Source organism: Nilaparvata lugens, chromosome 2, assembly GCF_014356525.2.
Source record: "Nilaparvata lugens isolate BPH chromosome 2, ASM1435652v1, whole genome shotgun sequence".
Classification (NCBI taxonomy): Eukaryota; Metazoa; Arthropoda; class Insecta; order Hemiptera; family Delphacidae; genus Nilaparvata; species Nilaparvata lugens.
Window position 1 is genome coordinate 99,563,914 of NC_052505.1, and position 17,892 is coordinate 99,581,805.

Here is a 17,892-nt window from a genome sequence, read left to right on the forward strand (position 1 = left end):
AACACAATAATACCTGCATTACATTAGGATATCAGGCTGAGTTGTCAGTACAAAATAACTTCTGACTTGGGAGGGACATGCGCAGCAGAGAAGGCATACATAGGTAGGGATACAACGGCGGTGATGTTTTCGTTCAGAACCGACTAGCATCCTCTAATTTCCAGTGATTATTCAAGCTCTCATGTTAAACTTGCGGAGCTTCCTCTCTGAAAGTCATCAATCTTCATCGACAAATTGGCAACTGCGCTTCTACCTATGACTATCCATTACAGTAATTGGCTGATCTCCCTCCATTTCTCTGCGCCACACATTCCTCCAAGACAAACGTTTTGTTGTACAGAGTATAGTGTGTGAAGCATGCTGGAACTCCAGTGAGACACCAGAAATGATGACCGACGACCTCAGTAAAAAAAACACTAAATTTGTTCCTGGCTGGTGTCCATTGTGTAATATATAAGCAATAAGAAGTATGCTTGGTGACTCGCTCGGATAAAAAATGGGTGTGAAGCAGCGTTCTCCTCATTCATGGTGTCTCATTGGTGTCCTAATGTTATACGAGCCATATTTTACTGTATGCTGTATTTTCATTGTGCCTGAAAGCGCTCGGTCCTTAAGTTGGATGTCACCGCTTGGTTCAATAGCAACTGCCATCTGCCATTTATTTGCGTTCTCACCTCTTTCCAGTTATCTAAACCCACTCAATAAAGTGATCCAACTTTATCTTTCATCCTCATTGCCTTTACATAAGTAAGAGTCGCAGACACATTGATGTCTTTGAGGTTTTTCAAAATATTATCAAGGCTAATTATCATTGTCTTTAATTATAATCGATTTTATGTTCTGTAACTTCTCTTCAAAATGTAATTATGTTTCATTAAATTTTCTGTTACAGGTATATTGTTCAATAAAGAATTTGGACAACATATACTCAAGAATCCTCTAGTCATCCAAAGTATGGTTGACAAATCTGCTCTCAGGTCCACAGATACTGTTCTTGAAATTGGTCCAGGTACGGGAAATATGACCGTCAAGCTTCTTGAGAAAGTGAAGAAGGTTATTGCTTGTGAAATAGACACAAGGTGAGTCTAGTATTCCAGTATTTCTAATCCCAGCTTTTATGAAATATAAATGGATTCATTTTGTTTGGAAAAATATATACGGTACATAAAATTTATATTACCTGGATTACCTTCCTTTTCACTATTGATGAGTTGCATCAATACTTATAATTTATTACGTTTCACATTACCGAGATGGCAGCATGGATTAAACAAGGCCTACCGCGTCGTCCAGGAAATATTCCTGGGTGGAATAAAATGGCTTTCTCCTAAGCCAACACTTGAGTCTTTAATTGAATGTTATTTCTCAAAGCATTATTTTTTGGCTCTTATTAGTGGAACACTTCTTCTGGCTATTATTATTATTATTATTATTGTTATTGGCTAGTAGTAGGGCCTACTTCTTGATTCAGTTGAAATTTTAATACATCAAAACTTACTAAATTCCCCAATTTTATCTGGTTTGAATTTTGGGCCAGACAGATCGACCAAATTTGGGTTCTAACAGAGAGTGGCGCAAAAATTAACTACATGTTTACCGCTTATAGCATCTAGTAATCGTTTTATTTTTACAAAAATACCCGTTTGTTGGTATGTTTACAGATTGGAAAATAATTGTTAATTACCGACGGTACACGTCTATATAATTATTGTAATGTTAATTTGGTTTTAGGCTAGTGGCTGAACTCCAAAAGCGTGTGATGGGCACACCATTCCAGCCCAAACTTGAAATCATCATTGGAGATGTGATCAAAGCCGAGTTGCCCTTCTTCAACGTGTGCGTTGCCAACATCCCCTACCAAATATCTTCTCCTCTTGTCTTCAAGCTTCTGCTACACAGGCCGCATTTCAGGTGTGCCATCCTCATGTTCCAACGAGAGTTCGCCTACAGGCTTGTAGCAAAGCCGGGAGATAAACTGTATTGCAGATTGTCGATAAACACCCAACTTCTAGCAAGAGTTGAGATTATTATGAAAGTAAGTGTACTATTATCAAGTACTGGATTTCATATGATTTATTATTAGTTTTTATATTCCAATAATTTATGTTAGTTCAACGTTGTTGTTGTTGTTGTTGTTGTTGAAGACGCCTGTTCAGAAATTATCCTTTTACCACTGATTTTTCTCCATAAAAATTGTTATTTTTCAATATCCTTGAAAAATTGTCCTGCCCAATTACGCTTGTGTATTGGTAAGATCTTAGAAATCACCCTTGGTTGGAAAATTAATTTTTCCTCCATTGATTAGAAACAGTGTTGAGATTCAGAATATCATAACTTTCAAGAAGATTATTTTCTCTCGCTGGTATGTGAATATGCAGACATCGTGTGTGTATAGTAAAATACATTTTCGAGCTATCATGCCTGTTGTTTGCAAGCTAGTATTGTCTGTTTCGAAATAAATAGAACACACCGCGAACTGCGATGTCACCTTACACTCTCCAGTCGAAAAGTTACAATGTCTAGTATGTCAGTAATAAATAATCATGATTATCCTCTTAATGACTGCATTTTGTTATGTAGAATGAGGATCGGTTGCAGTTACAGCATTCATTTAGTTCTCTGTGAGCTGTCATTGTTTCTAGATTCTATGATTACGTGTGCTTAGTCTAATGCCGCTTCCACACTCTTGTCAAGTGCGTACAAATGTCGACGACCGCCTTCACTCTGCCCCTATAGATTTATTGTATAGTGTGCCACTTGTCGAGAGTGTGGCTCTGACATTATGAATGATCATGAATATGAATATAAAAGGCTGACATGTAACAAGAAATCTACTTTTACAGGTTGGAAAAAATAATTTCAGGCCTCCACCTAAAGTGGAATCGAATGTGGTTAGGATAGAGCCTCGCAATCCTCCTCCGCCAATAAACTACTGTGAATGGGATGGATTGACTAGGATTGCCTTTATCAGAAAAAATAAAACTTTGAGTGCAGTATTCAAACAAACTTCAGTCTCCACACTACTCGAGAAAAATTTCCTAAAGAACTGTTCATTGACGAATATGGTATGGTATTGCGCAAATTTCACTCAAACATTCGTATACTATACTTTGCTCATTCTCATCATAACTACTTCAGATCTTAGTTCTAAGGCCATCTTTTCTAAATTTAAGTCTTCATTAGTCAAGGTTATTTTAATTATTAAATTATTATTTTGAAATAATTTATTTAATCATAGAATTACTTTTGCTATTTTTTCATGAATATATTAATTTATATTGCATTTAAAAACAACTTCAGTCATCGCATTTAAAAAACAAAAGAAGTCATCAAGCAATTATTTTTCTGTTGATTGATGAAGATGTAAGAAATATTTTCATCAAGGATTTTTATAAAATCTTTAATAGAATCACTTCAAAGAATTAGGAATTTTTAATGATGATCCTTCATTGATTTATTCAAATCTGATAGATATTATCATATGTTGAATGTGAAGCAACTAAGGTTGTTGGTGATTTGCAGTCAAACACTTCAACTTAAATTAAGTTACTTGATTTTTTCTCATTCAAGTAATCTGATGTCTTATCATTCCAGACTGTGCCCTCAGATTTTGACATCAAACAAAAAATAGATGATGTCCTCACAAGTTGCAGTGCAGCAGAAAAACGAGCTCGTAACATGGACATTGATGATTTCTTACTGTAAGTACTAATAATTATTCAGATATTTCAATAAAATTGTAAGCTTAAAAACATATTTTGTCAATGAAATGTATATTATCACAAGTTGTCAAATGTTTTAGTAATAATATCGGGGCACCGAGCTTCGCTGCATTTGAGATCAGGAACAAAGGTATTGTGGATGACCCTAATGACATTGTCCCTGGCACCCAGCTGAGACGTAGAGAGTGGTGTGGCCTTAACCGGTTCAGGACGCTGGTGGGAAGGTGTGCTGAGCTGATGACAGCATGGAGATACACCTCTGATCCTCTGTGCCAATGTGGACAAATTCAATCAATGAATCACCTAATATCTGAGTGTCCACAACACCCCTATCATGGAGGGCTGACACAAGTTCATGATGCTGGAGAAGAGGCCTGTCAGTGGCTCCACAACTTACTAGATTCCATTAGTATTTAACATATTAAGTGTAAAATTATTTTTTTTCTAACTTTGGCCTATGAATGCATATATATATATATATATATATATATATATATATATATATATATATTATATATATATATATATATATAAACAGGAGACATAATACATAAATAGATTAAAAACACTTGAAAACTTACATTAGAAATGGGGGAAATTTTTGGGAACTGAGTTCCCTTCCTCAACCTAGTAGACTGCAGATCCAAATCCAACGGTCGTGTGACCACAGAATACGCACGGAGAGTCAATTGTAGCAGCAGAGACCACAGATTACGCGGTGCAGACGGATGGAGAGAAAAAGGGTACAGATTCAGGGGACATTATGGGGTATTTAGGGGGCGGTTACAAACGGGATATTTAAGATTTGAGTGGGTTATGAATAAGGAAAGGTGTGGCTTATGAATTGATAGAAAAGAGGAGATTTAAAATTAGAAATCAAAAAAGAATTGGACTTAAATTGGAGATTTCCTTTCTCATAGATCTCCCTAGAAGAAGGGCCCTATTTCGAATAATATATGTATTTATTTTTACGAAGATCGGTAACATCAACAAATTGCATACCCAAATTATACTACTTAAGTTAGCAAATAATGCATTATCCTTGTCTCAACTGCTGCTCAGAATTGTATCAAGCCGTGTCCTCTGTAATAGTGTAAAACAATTCTTAAGGTGCGTACAGACTTACGCTCTGCTTCACAATCGAACGTCACTCGAGCAGGTCGATTGATGATCGCAGGTGGAGCAAGAGTGGAACGCGAACAGAGCTCGAGCTTGGCCGAGTTCTGGGTTCCTAGGTCGAACTAACCAATAGTTCGTGTTATACCTTACACATAGATCGTAACTGATCCAACAAAAACGTTAACCGCGCATGCGCAACTATTGGTTAGTTCGCCTTAGGAGCTAGTCAAGCTCAATCTCTGTTACACGCTCTGTTCGCGTTCCGCTCTTGCTCGACCTGCAATCATCTAGCATCTGCTCGAGTAACGTTCGTTTGCGGAGCAGGGCGTAAGTCTGTACACACATTTATAAATTCGCCGCTATTGTTGAGACAAACTGACCCACTCATCCGCCAACCTATCCCTTTCCGTCTAACTATTCTACTACTTTTCCACCTATCCACCATACTTTAAGGCTAGTTTCACATACATTAGGTTATGTTTGTTCTCCGCCAATTCCGATTAGTGTGAAACGGTAATTCGGTTTGAATTCGGTTCCGAATAACAACCACATAGCACCGAACGCCCCTTCGCACGAATAGGTTTCATCATATTCAAATTCGTTGCTAGGAAACAGCAAACACAAACACATGTTTAATTTTTTTTTGTTTTTATTTTAACCTGATATTGTTGTTATTTGTTTTAAAAATTTCTAGGCTATGTCAAAATCATATGGTCAATTCATTTCAGTTAGTTCACTGAAGCATTTTTTCAATTAATAGTTTGCTAAAAAATTATAAAAATAAATTAAACTCAGAGAGCATTTTTTTCTCATTTTTCCAAGGGAAATTACATGATTTTCATGAATGGAGGCAAGAGATGAAGGTTATGTAACATGAGTCAAACAAAAAACAAATTTTAAATTCAAAAAATCTGGTGTGGCGTACTCACACAACTTCCTTGCCGTTATGAAAATTTATCACCTGACGCTAGTGTTCACGCGCATCTCAAGTCTACTATTCAAAGATCCAAGCCAGCTGGTGACAGGACAATAACGCTGGAGACACACGAAGTCTGCTATCTCTTCATAGTGAATGATTCAATAGAATCAATAGTTGCCAACAGAAATAATAACATTTTTTTCGAATTTCGAGCTCATTTTAAATTGCTCAATCTTTTCCACTTGGAATTTTTTGTTCTAATTGTATCTGAAGCCTGATAATTGGGAATCTAAAATCAAACTTTGCATAGATGGTGCGAAGCTCCTGAAATTTTTACAGATATGGGACTTGTGGCAGTTGATAGAGCTTATCAACGACTATTTTAGATATAAATGATCAAAATCGTTGTAGCCGTTTTCAAGAAAATCGCGAAAAACCCAGTTTTTGACAACATTTTCGCCATTTTATCCGCCATCTTGAATTGCATTTGATCGAAATTATATGTGTCTGATCCTTATATTTTAAGGACCTTCAGTTCCAAATTTCAAGTCATTCCGTTAACTGGGAGATGAGATATCATGTACACAGACGCACATACACTCATATATATGTGAGTGTGCACACACACACACACACACACACATACACACACACACACACACACACACACACACACACACACACACACACACACACATACATACATACAGACCAATACCCAAAAACCACTTTTTTGGACTCAGGGGACCTTGAAACGTATAGAAATTTAGAAATTGGGGTACCTTAATTTTTTCTGAAAGCAATACTTTGCTTGCCTATGGTAATAGGGCAAGGAAAGTAAAAATAATCACTCTGAATGTCAAAAATTAACAGAATCAAAACTAAAATACTTAAAAAGTTCACAATTTTGAATTAACTTGAAAACTTTTATTACAAAAGACCACATCTTAAGCTGGGTTCACACCAAAGTTATTAACAAAATGTTAATAACTTAATCCTTATATTTATATTCTATTAGATTAAATGGAACTTGACAAACACATAATTATGTTCATCATTTGTATGATAAGTTATGTTCAATCTAATAGAATCTATAAGGATTAAGTTATCACATTCTCTTAACAACTTTGGTGTAAACGCAGCTTTACTATTTGAATACCAGCTGTTATATATTAATAACAGCATGAATTGTTGTAACATTATTTTATCTATAACGTGTGCCCTGCTTGGCCGCAGTCGGTAGAGCAAAGATTTGGAAGATGTATAACACTTTTTGTGATTCCTGGAAAAATAATAGTACCAATCTCTTACCAGCTCTCCCAGGAGCTCAAACAGTTCTCTACTTTCACTGGCTGCAAACGTCGGCCGCTTTAACAGTTCACAGTTCTTGTGACTGATTTGTTGTACTCCACAAATATAGATGCAGTAGAGGTAGACAGATATAAGGGCTTCGATTATCGCACTAGATGATGTGGTACCGCCACCAATGCCACCCGCCACCATTCACCAAAGTTGTCAGCAATGAAAAATGACACCGAGCGGAATCAAAGGCGATACTCTATCAGAATACCTTATAAATTCTATTAATTTATGTTGCTGCAACTAAATACTATGACCTTTGAGATTCTTCAAATCAGATGTATTGGTACTGGACAATTTGTATAAATCTCGGGAATGTATTATTTCCAAAGATTTGATAATCAATGCTGTATATTGCTGATTTATCCAACTCATTCCGTGAAGAATATAGTTGGTTGGTAATCTTATTAATATTTCAATACTGGTAACAAAATAGACTATAACAAGATTGGTCATGCATGGAGATAGGATAATAAATGAAGGGTACACCATTCAAATATACATACAATATAATTACATAAAATATCAACAAACAAATAAAATATAGAGCAACGAGTATAAGAATAACAGAAGAACATATATATATTGAAAAATATCACAGATAGCTCACTAATGATTGACTTTGCTTTTTAGCATGAAATATTACCATGTGCTTCTTTAATCAGCAATCATATGCTTTTAAATTGTATAGCTCAATTATCGACTTGCTATTACTTGTCAAATAAAACCTTATGTATCTTCTTTCCAAATTAATATAAATAATTAAATATAGATTATAAATCTCAGAATATATTAATATGTATCTCTCATGACTAGGGTTCGGCCTCTGGTGGAAATCAGATAAATCAATTTATCTTATGAACATGAGCTTCATTAAAATCTTTATAATTTAATGATAAAAAGAATGGTTAAGTGAGCATATAATATAATATCAAAAATTATTAAATATTTCATCTGTGCTTACTTAAACATGTAAATCTTATAGATTGTTCTTAATAAAATTCCCTTTACATTAAATGACTTGCAAAAGTTTGATATTAATTTCAATATTCAAATAACCTTTCATCAAGCTAGCTTTATTTAATTTTAATTTATTCTAAGCACTGAGGGCCCCCTTGATAACTTTTTAATTAAACTCACATATCAATTTTCACAAAGTATGATGGCGATCTGGATTCTTTTGATGTCCTAGGCCTTTTTGTGGGCTGATGTCATCTTCTCCAATGGGGATATTTAAATTAGGTGACTCACGTCTTACTACGACCTAACTGAGTCTTATTAAATCAATTTTTAAATTCAAACTTAGATTTTTTAAAAACATACAAATATTTAAAAATGGATCTTGTGCTCTTTAAATTGGTGGCTGTTCCCGGTGACCTCTGACAAGCAAGTGGGCTTTGATCTACCCCTATTCTTTCCACGACCATACTTCCGTATTCTCAAATTTGCATATCATTTAAATATTCAATTCTGATTGGAGCTGGTCCTAGCCTCACTACTATGCAATAACATGATTCAATATAGTCCGTGCTAATCTGCTAGGTTATTGCATAAAGAGCAAATATTATAATTTTTAATTATTCATTCTATATCTGTTACATAAACTGGGTACTGTCTAGTTTACAAATTCTCATCATTTATATAATAAATAAAGTATATTTTTGAATTAACTCACTTTTACCGCCAGTCAGTTACTGTATTTTGATTGGCTTATTCTAAAATTACAAATGTATTCATGCGCTGAGTAGGATATACAACATTTCCTTAATATTTTTATTTATTTTACATATTTTGTCCATGCATGTATGACATAATAAATATTTTTGTATTTTTTAAAATGTTTTTCCTTTTACATTAACATGCCATGCTTGTTACCAATCCTCTGATCACATTTTAAGCAAATGCTATTTGTATGCAACTAAATTTGCCACAGGTGTCTGGCTAATTCTCAATTTATACAGCTTGACCGATTATTTAGGTTGCTGACCAGTAAGTATCATAGAACCTAACCTCAAAAAAATTATTATTTTATATTATCAAATAAATAGCAATAATATTCTCCTTTCCATTTGGCTGTTCAAAACTGTACCTTCCTGGATACCTGCACATTTGCCTGGACACACACTATTATCTAATCTCGAGTTTGTTGACCTCGCACCCAGCGATAGCAATACAGCTGTTTGCTTGAGACCTATAAAATCTTTTCATTTAGTGATTTTGATAGCTATTCAAAATTATTATCTTACATTGTGAAAATCCAAACACAGGTATGTTTGAGAAGAAAATACCGAATAAGAACCGTGCGAATTAGAATAGAACCTTATACAGGATGTTAACAAACTCTCCACCAATATTCTAGGGCATTGTTCCTGGGTAAAAAACATATCTAAATATCATATTTAAATTGTCCGGAAGTCTTCAGCTACTCACATAGTGGCCATTTTGTTTTTTTCACTTACTATATTTCTCTAAATAATTTTCAACAACTAGACAAAGCTACAAAAAAATTACGATAATTTTTTAAATTCATAAAACAAAATGGCAGCCATTTAAAATTTTGTTTATTGAATAACTCCGTTATTTAAATAAAACCGTTGGTTTTACAAAAACTTTACAAGAATAACTTTTTTTAGTAAATTTGATTGCCTATTGATTGGTACCAGATTTCTTAAGATTAAACCAATATTAACTGAAATATGGCAGCTTCAGTGTTTGGTGATCCACCTTTAGAGGGTTATGTAACGTTATTTTATTGTTTGAAATAACCTAAAATCGCTTACTATTAACATGCAATTCAAAAAGAGATTTTTTTAAAATTTGCATCATTGAGGCGACTCTATCAGCAATGCATTGGTTTGTACTGCAACAAACTTTCAGTGGTCATCTATCACTAAGGCTGCCATATCTCAGTTAATATGAATCCAATCTTAAAAAATCTGGTACCAATCGATAGGCAATCAAATTTACTAAAAATGTTATTACTGTAAAACTCTTGTAAAACCAATGGTTTCTGAGTTATTTAAGAAACAAAATTTTAAATGACCGTCATTTTATTTTATGAATTTTGAAAATTATCATAACTTTTTGTAGCTTTGTCTAGTTGTAATAAATTATTGTGCAAAGTTTCATTTTGTATGTTTAACCATTATTTAGAAAAAATGCAAAAAGGGCGCTGTGTGAGTAACTGAAGACTTCCGGACAATTTAAATATAATATTTAGATATGTTTGTTAGCTTGGAACAATGATGCCCTAGAATATTGGTAGGGAGTTGGTAAACACTCTGTATCATAAATGAATGTCTCATTCGTTTTCGGCAACGAACAGAAAACGAACCGAACAAAATGGAACTGAATGTGTGTGGAATCAGCCTAACGTCAACAAAACTAGGGAATTCAGTAGCAGTGAATGTTGAAGACAGTGCCCAGCGCCTTGAAACGCGTCCGGGCCAAACTAAATATGTAAATAGTATGTATTGAATGTAATTTGATACATTTTAGACTTATTTTTATTTGAAACTATCAAGCTATGCACTTCAGATGTACCCTTGAGTCAAAATAGCATCCTGCATTTCTGCAATATCCTAGTCGTTATTCGCGAATTGATGTGTTACTAGGGAATAATGTAATGAAAAATAATTTATTAATAGTCCAGTATGTGGTTTTTGAATTCATCTTAATTTTTTTGTTGATTTTCCATTTTCAGATTACTTCACGCTTTCAACAAGGAGGGAATCCACTTCTTATAGCACACGTCTCAAAAGGTCTTGGGATTCTTTCTCGAGCAAATAAAATGTTTTATATTATTATTCTATGAGATCAATAAAATACTCAATTAATACTTGAATAGGAAATTTATTGTATTCGCTTCCTATCGCCTGAGAATTTTCTATTTCTATTATATTTATTCATATATACCAGTAACCTATAACTATACTTGGAAAAACTTTTCAAACTAAATAAATCAATATAATTTTTATTTCATATTGAACGAATTGCTTGTGTTTTAACAATTTACTCATATAACAGTGAAGCTAAAACAAGATACTATACCCCAAACCAATAGCAATTAGTATTGAAAATCCTTGAAAATAATGCAAGGTCACTGTGAAATTTGTCTAAGCAGAAGAGTGGACTGTATAAAGGGGTGAATTTATAGGTTATGAAATTTAGTAAAGTAATCAGAGACTAACAAAATCCACATATAAATTTGAAAGGAGGAAAGATCCAATGTGCTTACATAATATGTATTGAATGAAAGCAAATTGGCATGTACAGCAAATGGTAACTCAGGATTGAGATTGAAATAAAAAATACGAAATGAAAGGTTGAATATAATCACAAATTTAATTAAAATGTTTATAGTGCAAATAATAACTGAAAGAGCTATCAGAAATGTAGAATAGTTGATTATTAAAAACAAATTTAAACAACAGGCTTGATGAATAATGAAAGTTACTGAATATTGAAAAATCACAATTAAAATTTAATTTAGCTCAAATTGAAAAAGTGCTCAAGTAACAAATACAAGAGTACCGTAATTAAACTGATGTAATTAATTGAGTAATTAAACAAATGATTAGGTACCAGAGTTCTACAATAAATTTAGAATGGATGCACTGAACAAACAGTAGTCACAAAGTTAAGCTAATAATCGATACAAAGACAAGATCTGCAAAGGTGCAGGAATTAAGAGACTGAACTGACACAAAGGAAACTAAATAAAAATATGGTACACTAAAAGTGGAATGCAAGTAAAAGAATGGTTCTAGTTGCTTGTTTGAATTTAAATAATTACCAGATAAAGGAGTGATGTTTAAACACTTTCAATACTTTGAAATATTCAAAGATTGATTTACAATAAGTCAATATGAATTTGAAATCACGATATTAAATACTTTATAAATAACCAAAATAATTGAATGAGTTTGAGACTATTTAAACTTTTAGAAATCAAAATGAAAATATATTAATATGTGAATTAATGATTGAAAAACAAATAAAAATTATTCAAAATGAAAGTTACTAATATTGTCAATTTTAAACCCAAAAGGATACAATCACCAATGGAAAACGAAAGCTTTAAAAATAGTGGAAAACACTCAATTAAAAAGATTCACTGAATATTGAGATAAAATTGAATATAAGATTCACTGATAAATTAAGACTAGTCTGGGAAGATAGAGCAAATATACTTTAAACTCAAAATATCCAATTTAGAAGAGATAGCACAAGATCTATAACCAAAGTGGATATTTTGCTATAGTTGACGTGATGTGAGAATATCAAAAATGTTAAATATAGGACTTAGCTCAGAAAGTTTGAAGCAACAGCAGGTGGAGACGAGCACCAGCGTGTCCACGCAGGTGGTGTGGATCAGGATGAGAACCTTGAACCAAGATTCTGGAGACCAGCAGGAATCCAGGACAACTCTAGGCTGACAGCAGTGAACCCCTCACTGTTATAAGAAACCGATGAAACTCCGACAAGGACACTCCAAAGGCAGTGGCGGTTCTAGACATAAAAAACTGGGTAGGCAAAACTTATCATACTGTAGGTCTATTCATAGACCTAGGGTAGGGCTACTTAAGTAATTCATGTAAAAAAGACGTCAAAGCATATAGGTATTAAATGAAGATGTATTAATGAATATAAAAATTGTTTATTTAACATTTTTAGGTTTACATGAAAAATTCAAAAAAAATCTCATAAAAACTGGGTAGGCGGCCGCCTACCCAGCCTAGGCCTAGAACCGCCACTGTCCAAAGGTGGTGGCGAGATTGAATCCGAATGTACAGTAGTAGCATTACCAGATACAAGACGATGTGAAAGAAGAACTTGATTCTTCAATGAGTAGCATTGCAAAAGATCCAAATTGCAAGCTAGATACGAGATCCAAAACATAAGATGAATTTGGATTGAACACTGAATGAATGAAGAAGTTTCAACACTGAAGAAAAATTTCATGTACACTGCAAGCTGTGACGCACATGAAAAACTTGGAATGAAGATAAAACAAAAACTAATGAATCAATTTTGAAACGGTGAACGGCGAGATGTATAGCGCAGATTGATTTGTCGAAATCAATGCGCATAAATCAACAGTGACCATACTTCATAGAAATACTTGAAGTTTTGAAGAAACATTTGGGACTTCGAAAAGTTGATGCACAAGAGAGGAACAATGCTGGAAGAATGAAGCAACGTTTTAGGCTGGGAAACAAAAAAGCAAATGACTACGCGATTCAAAAATACTGTTGACACATAACTGAACGATCACACTAATATAATGAGAGACAATCTATTCGTAAAATAGAATTGAAAATGATTACAAAAAGTGAATATGGATTATTTATCTATAAAAATATCTAAAAGACAAAATTGAGACAAAAACGAAACTACAAGAGGTTCAAGTTTGGTAGGTATATGTACAGTTGGTCCTTTGGAGGCGCACTAAGAAATCTTTTGGCGATATTTCAACTCAAAGGGTGGTTTTAAAGGGTTTAAAGCTCGTCTTTTAGCATGTATATTTTTCTTATTTCAATATCTGAAAATTATAATTGAAATGTCCATAAATCATATGTTAATATAGAACTATAATCTAGAGAGAGTACCTCTTCAAAACAGTTGTTCTGGTAACTAAATTAAAAATTTTGTTAGGGTGGCATTAAGTTGAGTTTTGTTAGGTTGGCACCAAGTTGAAGATTTAAATGCATTTATCCAGGACCTCCTGAATACCAATTTATCCAGTACCTCCTAAATACCTATTTAGGAGGTCCTGTTTTATCGCGGGAAAATTGACTGGGTACTGCTACTTCAATCAGAGCTAATCCTGGGAATATTATATACCTAGCCATCAGGCTCGCTTCGCTCGCCATATCTGTTTAGCCAAACGTTTAGTCCGGAACCCCGACTGGATCGTCCTAACATATGATGAAAATATGACATAACATTTCAAATTTGGCCCTTTAGAGGCGCAATAATAACAGATTTGGAGAAATTTGCAAAGATACGCCCAAAATCTACGTTTTTTAGCATTTTCTCAGCTTCATCGAGATCAAATAAACAAAAAATGTTCAAATTTACTTCGGAAGCTCAGCTGGGGTGCAATAATGTTGTGTTAGAAGGAATTTGAAATAATGCCAAAGATATGCCCAAAATTAGCGTTTTCACAGATTTTCTGCATTTCCTCACCTTTTTCAATAATATTGATGGAAATATATTGAAAAAATTTCAGTACACAGGTTTAGCTGAGGTGGAAGAATTTTGTTCGCCAAAGATACGCCGATATAGTAACAGGTGTTTTTTGAGATCAAAATGACATAATACATTCAAATTCGGTACAGAGGTTCCACTGAGGTCTACATGCAGGCTAGCGAAGCTAGCCCGCTGATCTTATTTTTGAACAATCCAGTCGGGGGTCCAGGGGGCGGAGCCTCCTGGCTAGACAGATATGGCGAACAAAGCGAGCCTGATGGCTAGTATAATATAAATGAGCTGTCTTCTAACTACTGTTAGTTTTGTTATAAATTTTGTATTTATAGGTTGTATTTGGATGGCAGGTGCTGTCTGGTAACCGCCACCTAAATACCCCATAATGTCTCCTGAATCTGTACCCTTTTTCTCTCCATCCGTCTGCACCTCGTAATCTGTGGTTTCTGCTGCTACAATTGAGGCTCCTTGCGTGCTCTGTGGTCACACAACTGTTTGATTCAAAACTGCAGTCTTCTCGGTTGAGAAAGGAGACACAGTCTCCGAAAATTTACCCCATTTCTAATGTAAGTTTTTAAGTGTTTTCAATCTATTTATATTGTGTCTCCTGTTTTAATTTATATATATATATATATATATATATATATATATATATATATATATATATAACACGTTCATGTTCATTAAAACTCAGTTTTTGAAAATAAATTTTATTTGCAAAAAATTACATGTTAACACATCAAGTGGCTGGAGTAGACTAACTAAAATGAGCGCGCTGAGAGCGACACTAAGTGGTACTGACAAAAATAGTAGTCAGCACATCAATAATTGTTTAGGTTTACATAATTCCTCCCTCCTCAAGTTTTTTTCGTCCCGAAAAATAAATTTGGGACACTCAAAAATTACAAAAATTAAAATTAAGTTACAAATTAAAGTTTACTAACTTAGATCTAATTTCTAGGTGGTACAATATAGCTTATGGTAGGGGTTGATGATATTGGTACTTGTGTATCAATTCGGTAATTTAGTACACTGGTTAGCTTCTTAAATTTGTAATAAACGATTATCAAAATTACAAGAAGTATAAATGTACTTAAAACAAAAATTACAATGTGGCATGTCTTAAGGACGAAAGAATCTTCAAAATTTATAAAATCAAAATCTCTAGGTTCAATATCATCAAGTTCACTAACATCTTTCAAATTGATAAGTTTAGTATGAATTTTATTTGGTACATGACTTAATTTTTGTGCATATGTGGTAACTGAAGAAAACAGTAATTTTACATCTGTCATTTTATCATTGATATCCAGATTGATAAGGAAAGATGAGGGAGTATTTATAGTGCCATTATTGATATTAATTTGATCAAACTTATATCCTAAAATACAATTACAATTTTCGAAATAATTCATAAATGGTCTATCATTAATTATTTCTATTCTTACACAACTATCCAAATCCTTATTATTTACTACAGACAAAATACAGTTATCATGTATAATTTCTCCTGAAGTACAAAAATAAATAGAAGAGAATTTTTGACAATTGGTCAATTTCCAAAGCTTTTTGTTTTGAGACACAGATATCGATTTTTCTTTTAATTTCTTTAATTTCATGGTGTGAACATTTGATTCCATTTCAACAGGATAAGACAGAAGGTCATATTTTTCAAATAAATTGTTTAATTTTGGTAAATGGATAATGTAAGTTATAACAGATTTCGATAAAATAAAAGTGCTATTACTAATCTCCCATAAAATACTGGAATCTCTACTAGCTAATGAATAATTCTTATAATCAATTAACCTACGAAAATCATCAAAGCTCAAAATTGATGGATGAAGTTTCCCTTCTTTGCAATACATCAACGAGTTAACAACATCATTTATTTCATCATCCAACAATTGTATAGTCAAAGTAATTAAGTCAACAGCTTGCATATATTTTTGACAATATTGGCAGTTTCGTTAGTAATATTTTCGAATGCTTTATTATTTGAATTAATATGCTCAACATCGAAATTAAATTTCTTAATTAACTCATGGTTCATTTCAAAATTATGTTCTTCACTTTTAACAAGATGTAATTCATTATTTCCTATTTTATCAATAACTTTGTCGAGGTGTTCTTTGTCGTCAGCAGTCATAAGTCCTGTCAACCATGATATGGCGTTTCCTAATCCGTTCATTAGTCCATGTTTTACCTTTTTATTTTTATTTTCAGAAATCATTTCTAATTTAAAATATTGGTTGAGTGAAATTTTCTTCAAGGATTCAATAATGTCAGAGGATATGTAAGCGACTTGCAGATTATTAATATGAGTCTGTAATTTCAAAGATTGTATTTTAAGGTCAGTCAAGTTAGTAAAATGGATAACTTTGTATGTGTCATTAATGAGCATAGATTGTCCTATTTTAATCGGAATTATTCCTGCTGTCTTTGTCAAGTCTGTCAGTCTGTACATCAATGTTGCTGGGATCAGGAACAACAGAAGGATGGTCATTGCCTTCATCTGCAACAATTAGATTATCTTTTACTTTTTTACGAGGCCTTTTCATTCTATAAGGGGGGATTTTGATTACATTTCTTTTCATTTTAAACCTATCACCTTCCTTAGTAGCTGTGCTATACCTTGGAACATTTTTGTGAAATTTCGGGTTTTTGATGAATATCCTATCTGGTATTTCAGGTGGTTCCTCTCTATTTTTGTTACATTTTTCTGTTCGTTTTTCTTTTTCCTCGATTATTTCTTGTAAACGGCATCATTCAACGCTTGTATTTCTTTGAAGTATTGATTAGCAAGTTCTTCAGTGATTACTGCGGGATTATCCTGATCTTGATTTTTTGGTAAATAATTCTGAATTCCGAAAGTTAGTTCATTTGGGCTTAAGTTGAATTGATCTTTTATCGAATTGTTATAGGTTCACAAAGCTAATCGAAGTTTTTGTTCATCACTATATTTTGGGAATTTAATTTCGAGTCCTTGTGGAATTTCAATAATTGTGGAGTGTGTTCTTTCTATTAGGCCTTGAGATTGGGGATGATAAGGTGTGGTGAAGTAAGTTTCAATACCATTTATTTCAGTGAATTGTTTGTATAGTGCATTGTTGAATTCTAATCCGTTATTGGTTTGAATGCATTTTGGAATTGGGAAAACTGAAAGATAGTTGTTTAGATTTTTTATTATTTCGATACTGTTAGCTGATTTCAATGTGTAGGCGGAAAGTCTTTTAGAAAACGAATCAACAATTGTGAGGATTTTAATATTATTATACGTGAAAGTGTCAATCTGAAGTTTTTTGAAAGGTTTAGTAGGCTAGGTGTGGGAGTTAGTTTGAATTTAGTTTAAATTGGGTTTCTTTCATACTTGGTTTTCAAACAGATTTCACATTTATTTACAAATTCGGTTACGTCTTTGTGCATTGCGGGCCAATAGTAGTTGTAATATTACATTTTTTCTCACATTGGAATCGAATCTTCAATTCGAGATCTATGGAACTTTATAGTAAATATCAGAGTCATCGATAGATGGACAAACTTTTTGACGGAGAATTTATTATT

At 33.3% G+C, this 17,892-nt stretch overlaps 1 protein-coding gene across 1 annotated transcript; it reads left to right on the top strand.

Moving 5' to 3' along the window:
* Nucleotides 1-875: 875 nt before the first annotated feature.
* LOC120350091 (probable dimethyladenosine transferase) lies at nt 876-10,963 on the top strand. The gene is made up of 5 exons (XM_039422254.1): nt 876-1,079; nt 1,732-2,035; nt 2,844-3,065; nt 3,595-3,701; nt 10,823-10,963. Exons 1-5 carry the CDS (start codon nt 955-957, stop codon nt 10,863-10,865), a joined length of 801 nt encoding a protein of 266 aa, XP_039278188.1. The 5' UTR covers nt 876-954; the 3' UTR covers nt 10,866-10,963.
* The last annotated feature ends 6,929 nt before the right edge of the window (nt 10,964-17,892 follow it).

Excerpts from the sequence above, each read along its gene's own strand:
- LOC120350091 (XM_039422254.1), top strand. The coding sequence starts at position 955 with ATGGTTGACAAATCTGCTCTCAGGTCCACAGATACTGTTCTTGAAATT. Across the intron at positions 1,080-1,731 it reads GCTTGTGAAATAGACACAAG|GCTAGTGGCTGAACTCCAAA; the intron begins GTGAGTCTAGTA and ends ATTTGGTTTTAG. Across the intron at positions 3,702-10,822 it reads GACATTGATGATTTCTTACT|ATTACTTCACGCTTTCAACA; the intron begins GTAAGTACTAAT and ends TTCCATTTTCAG.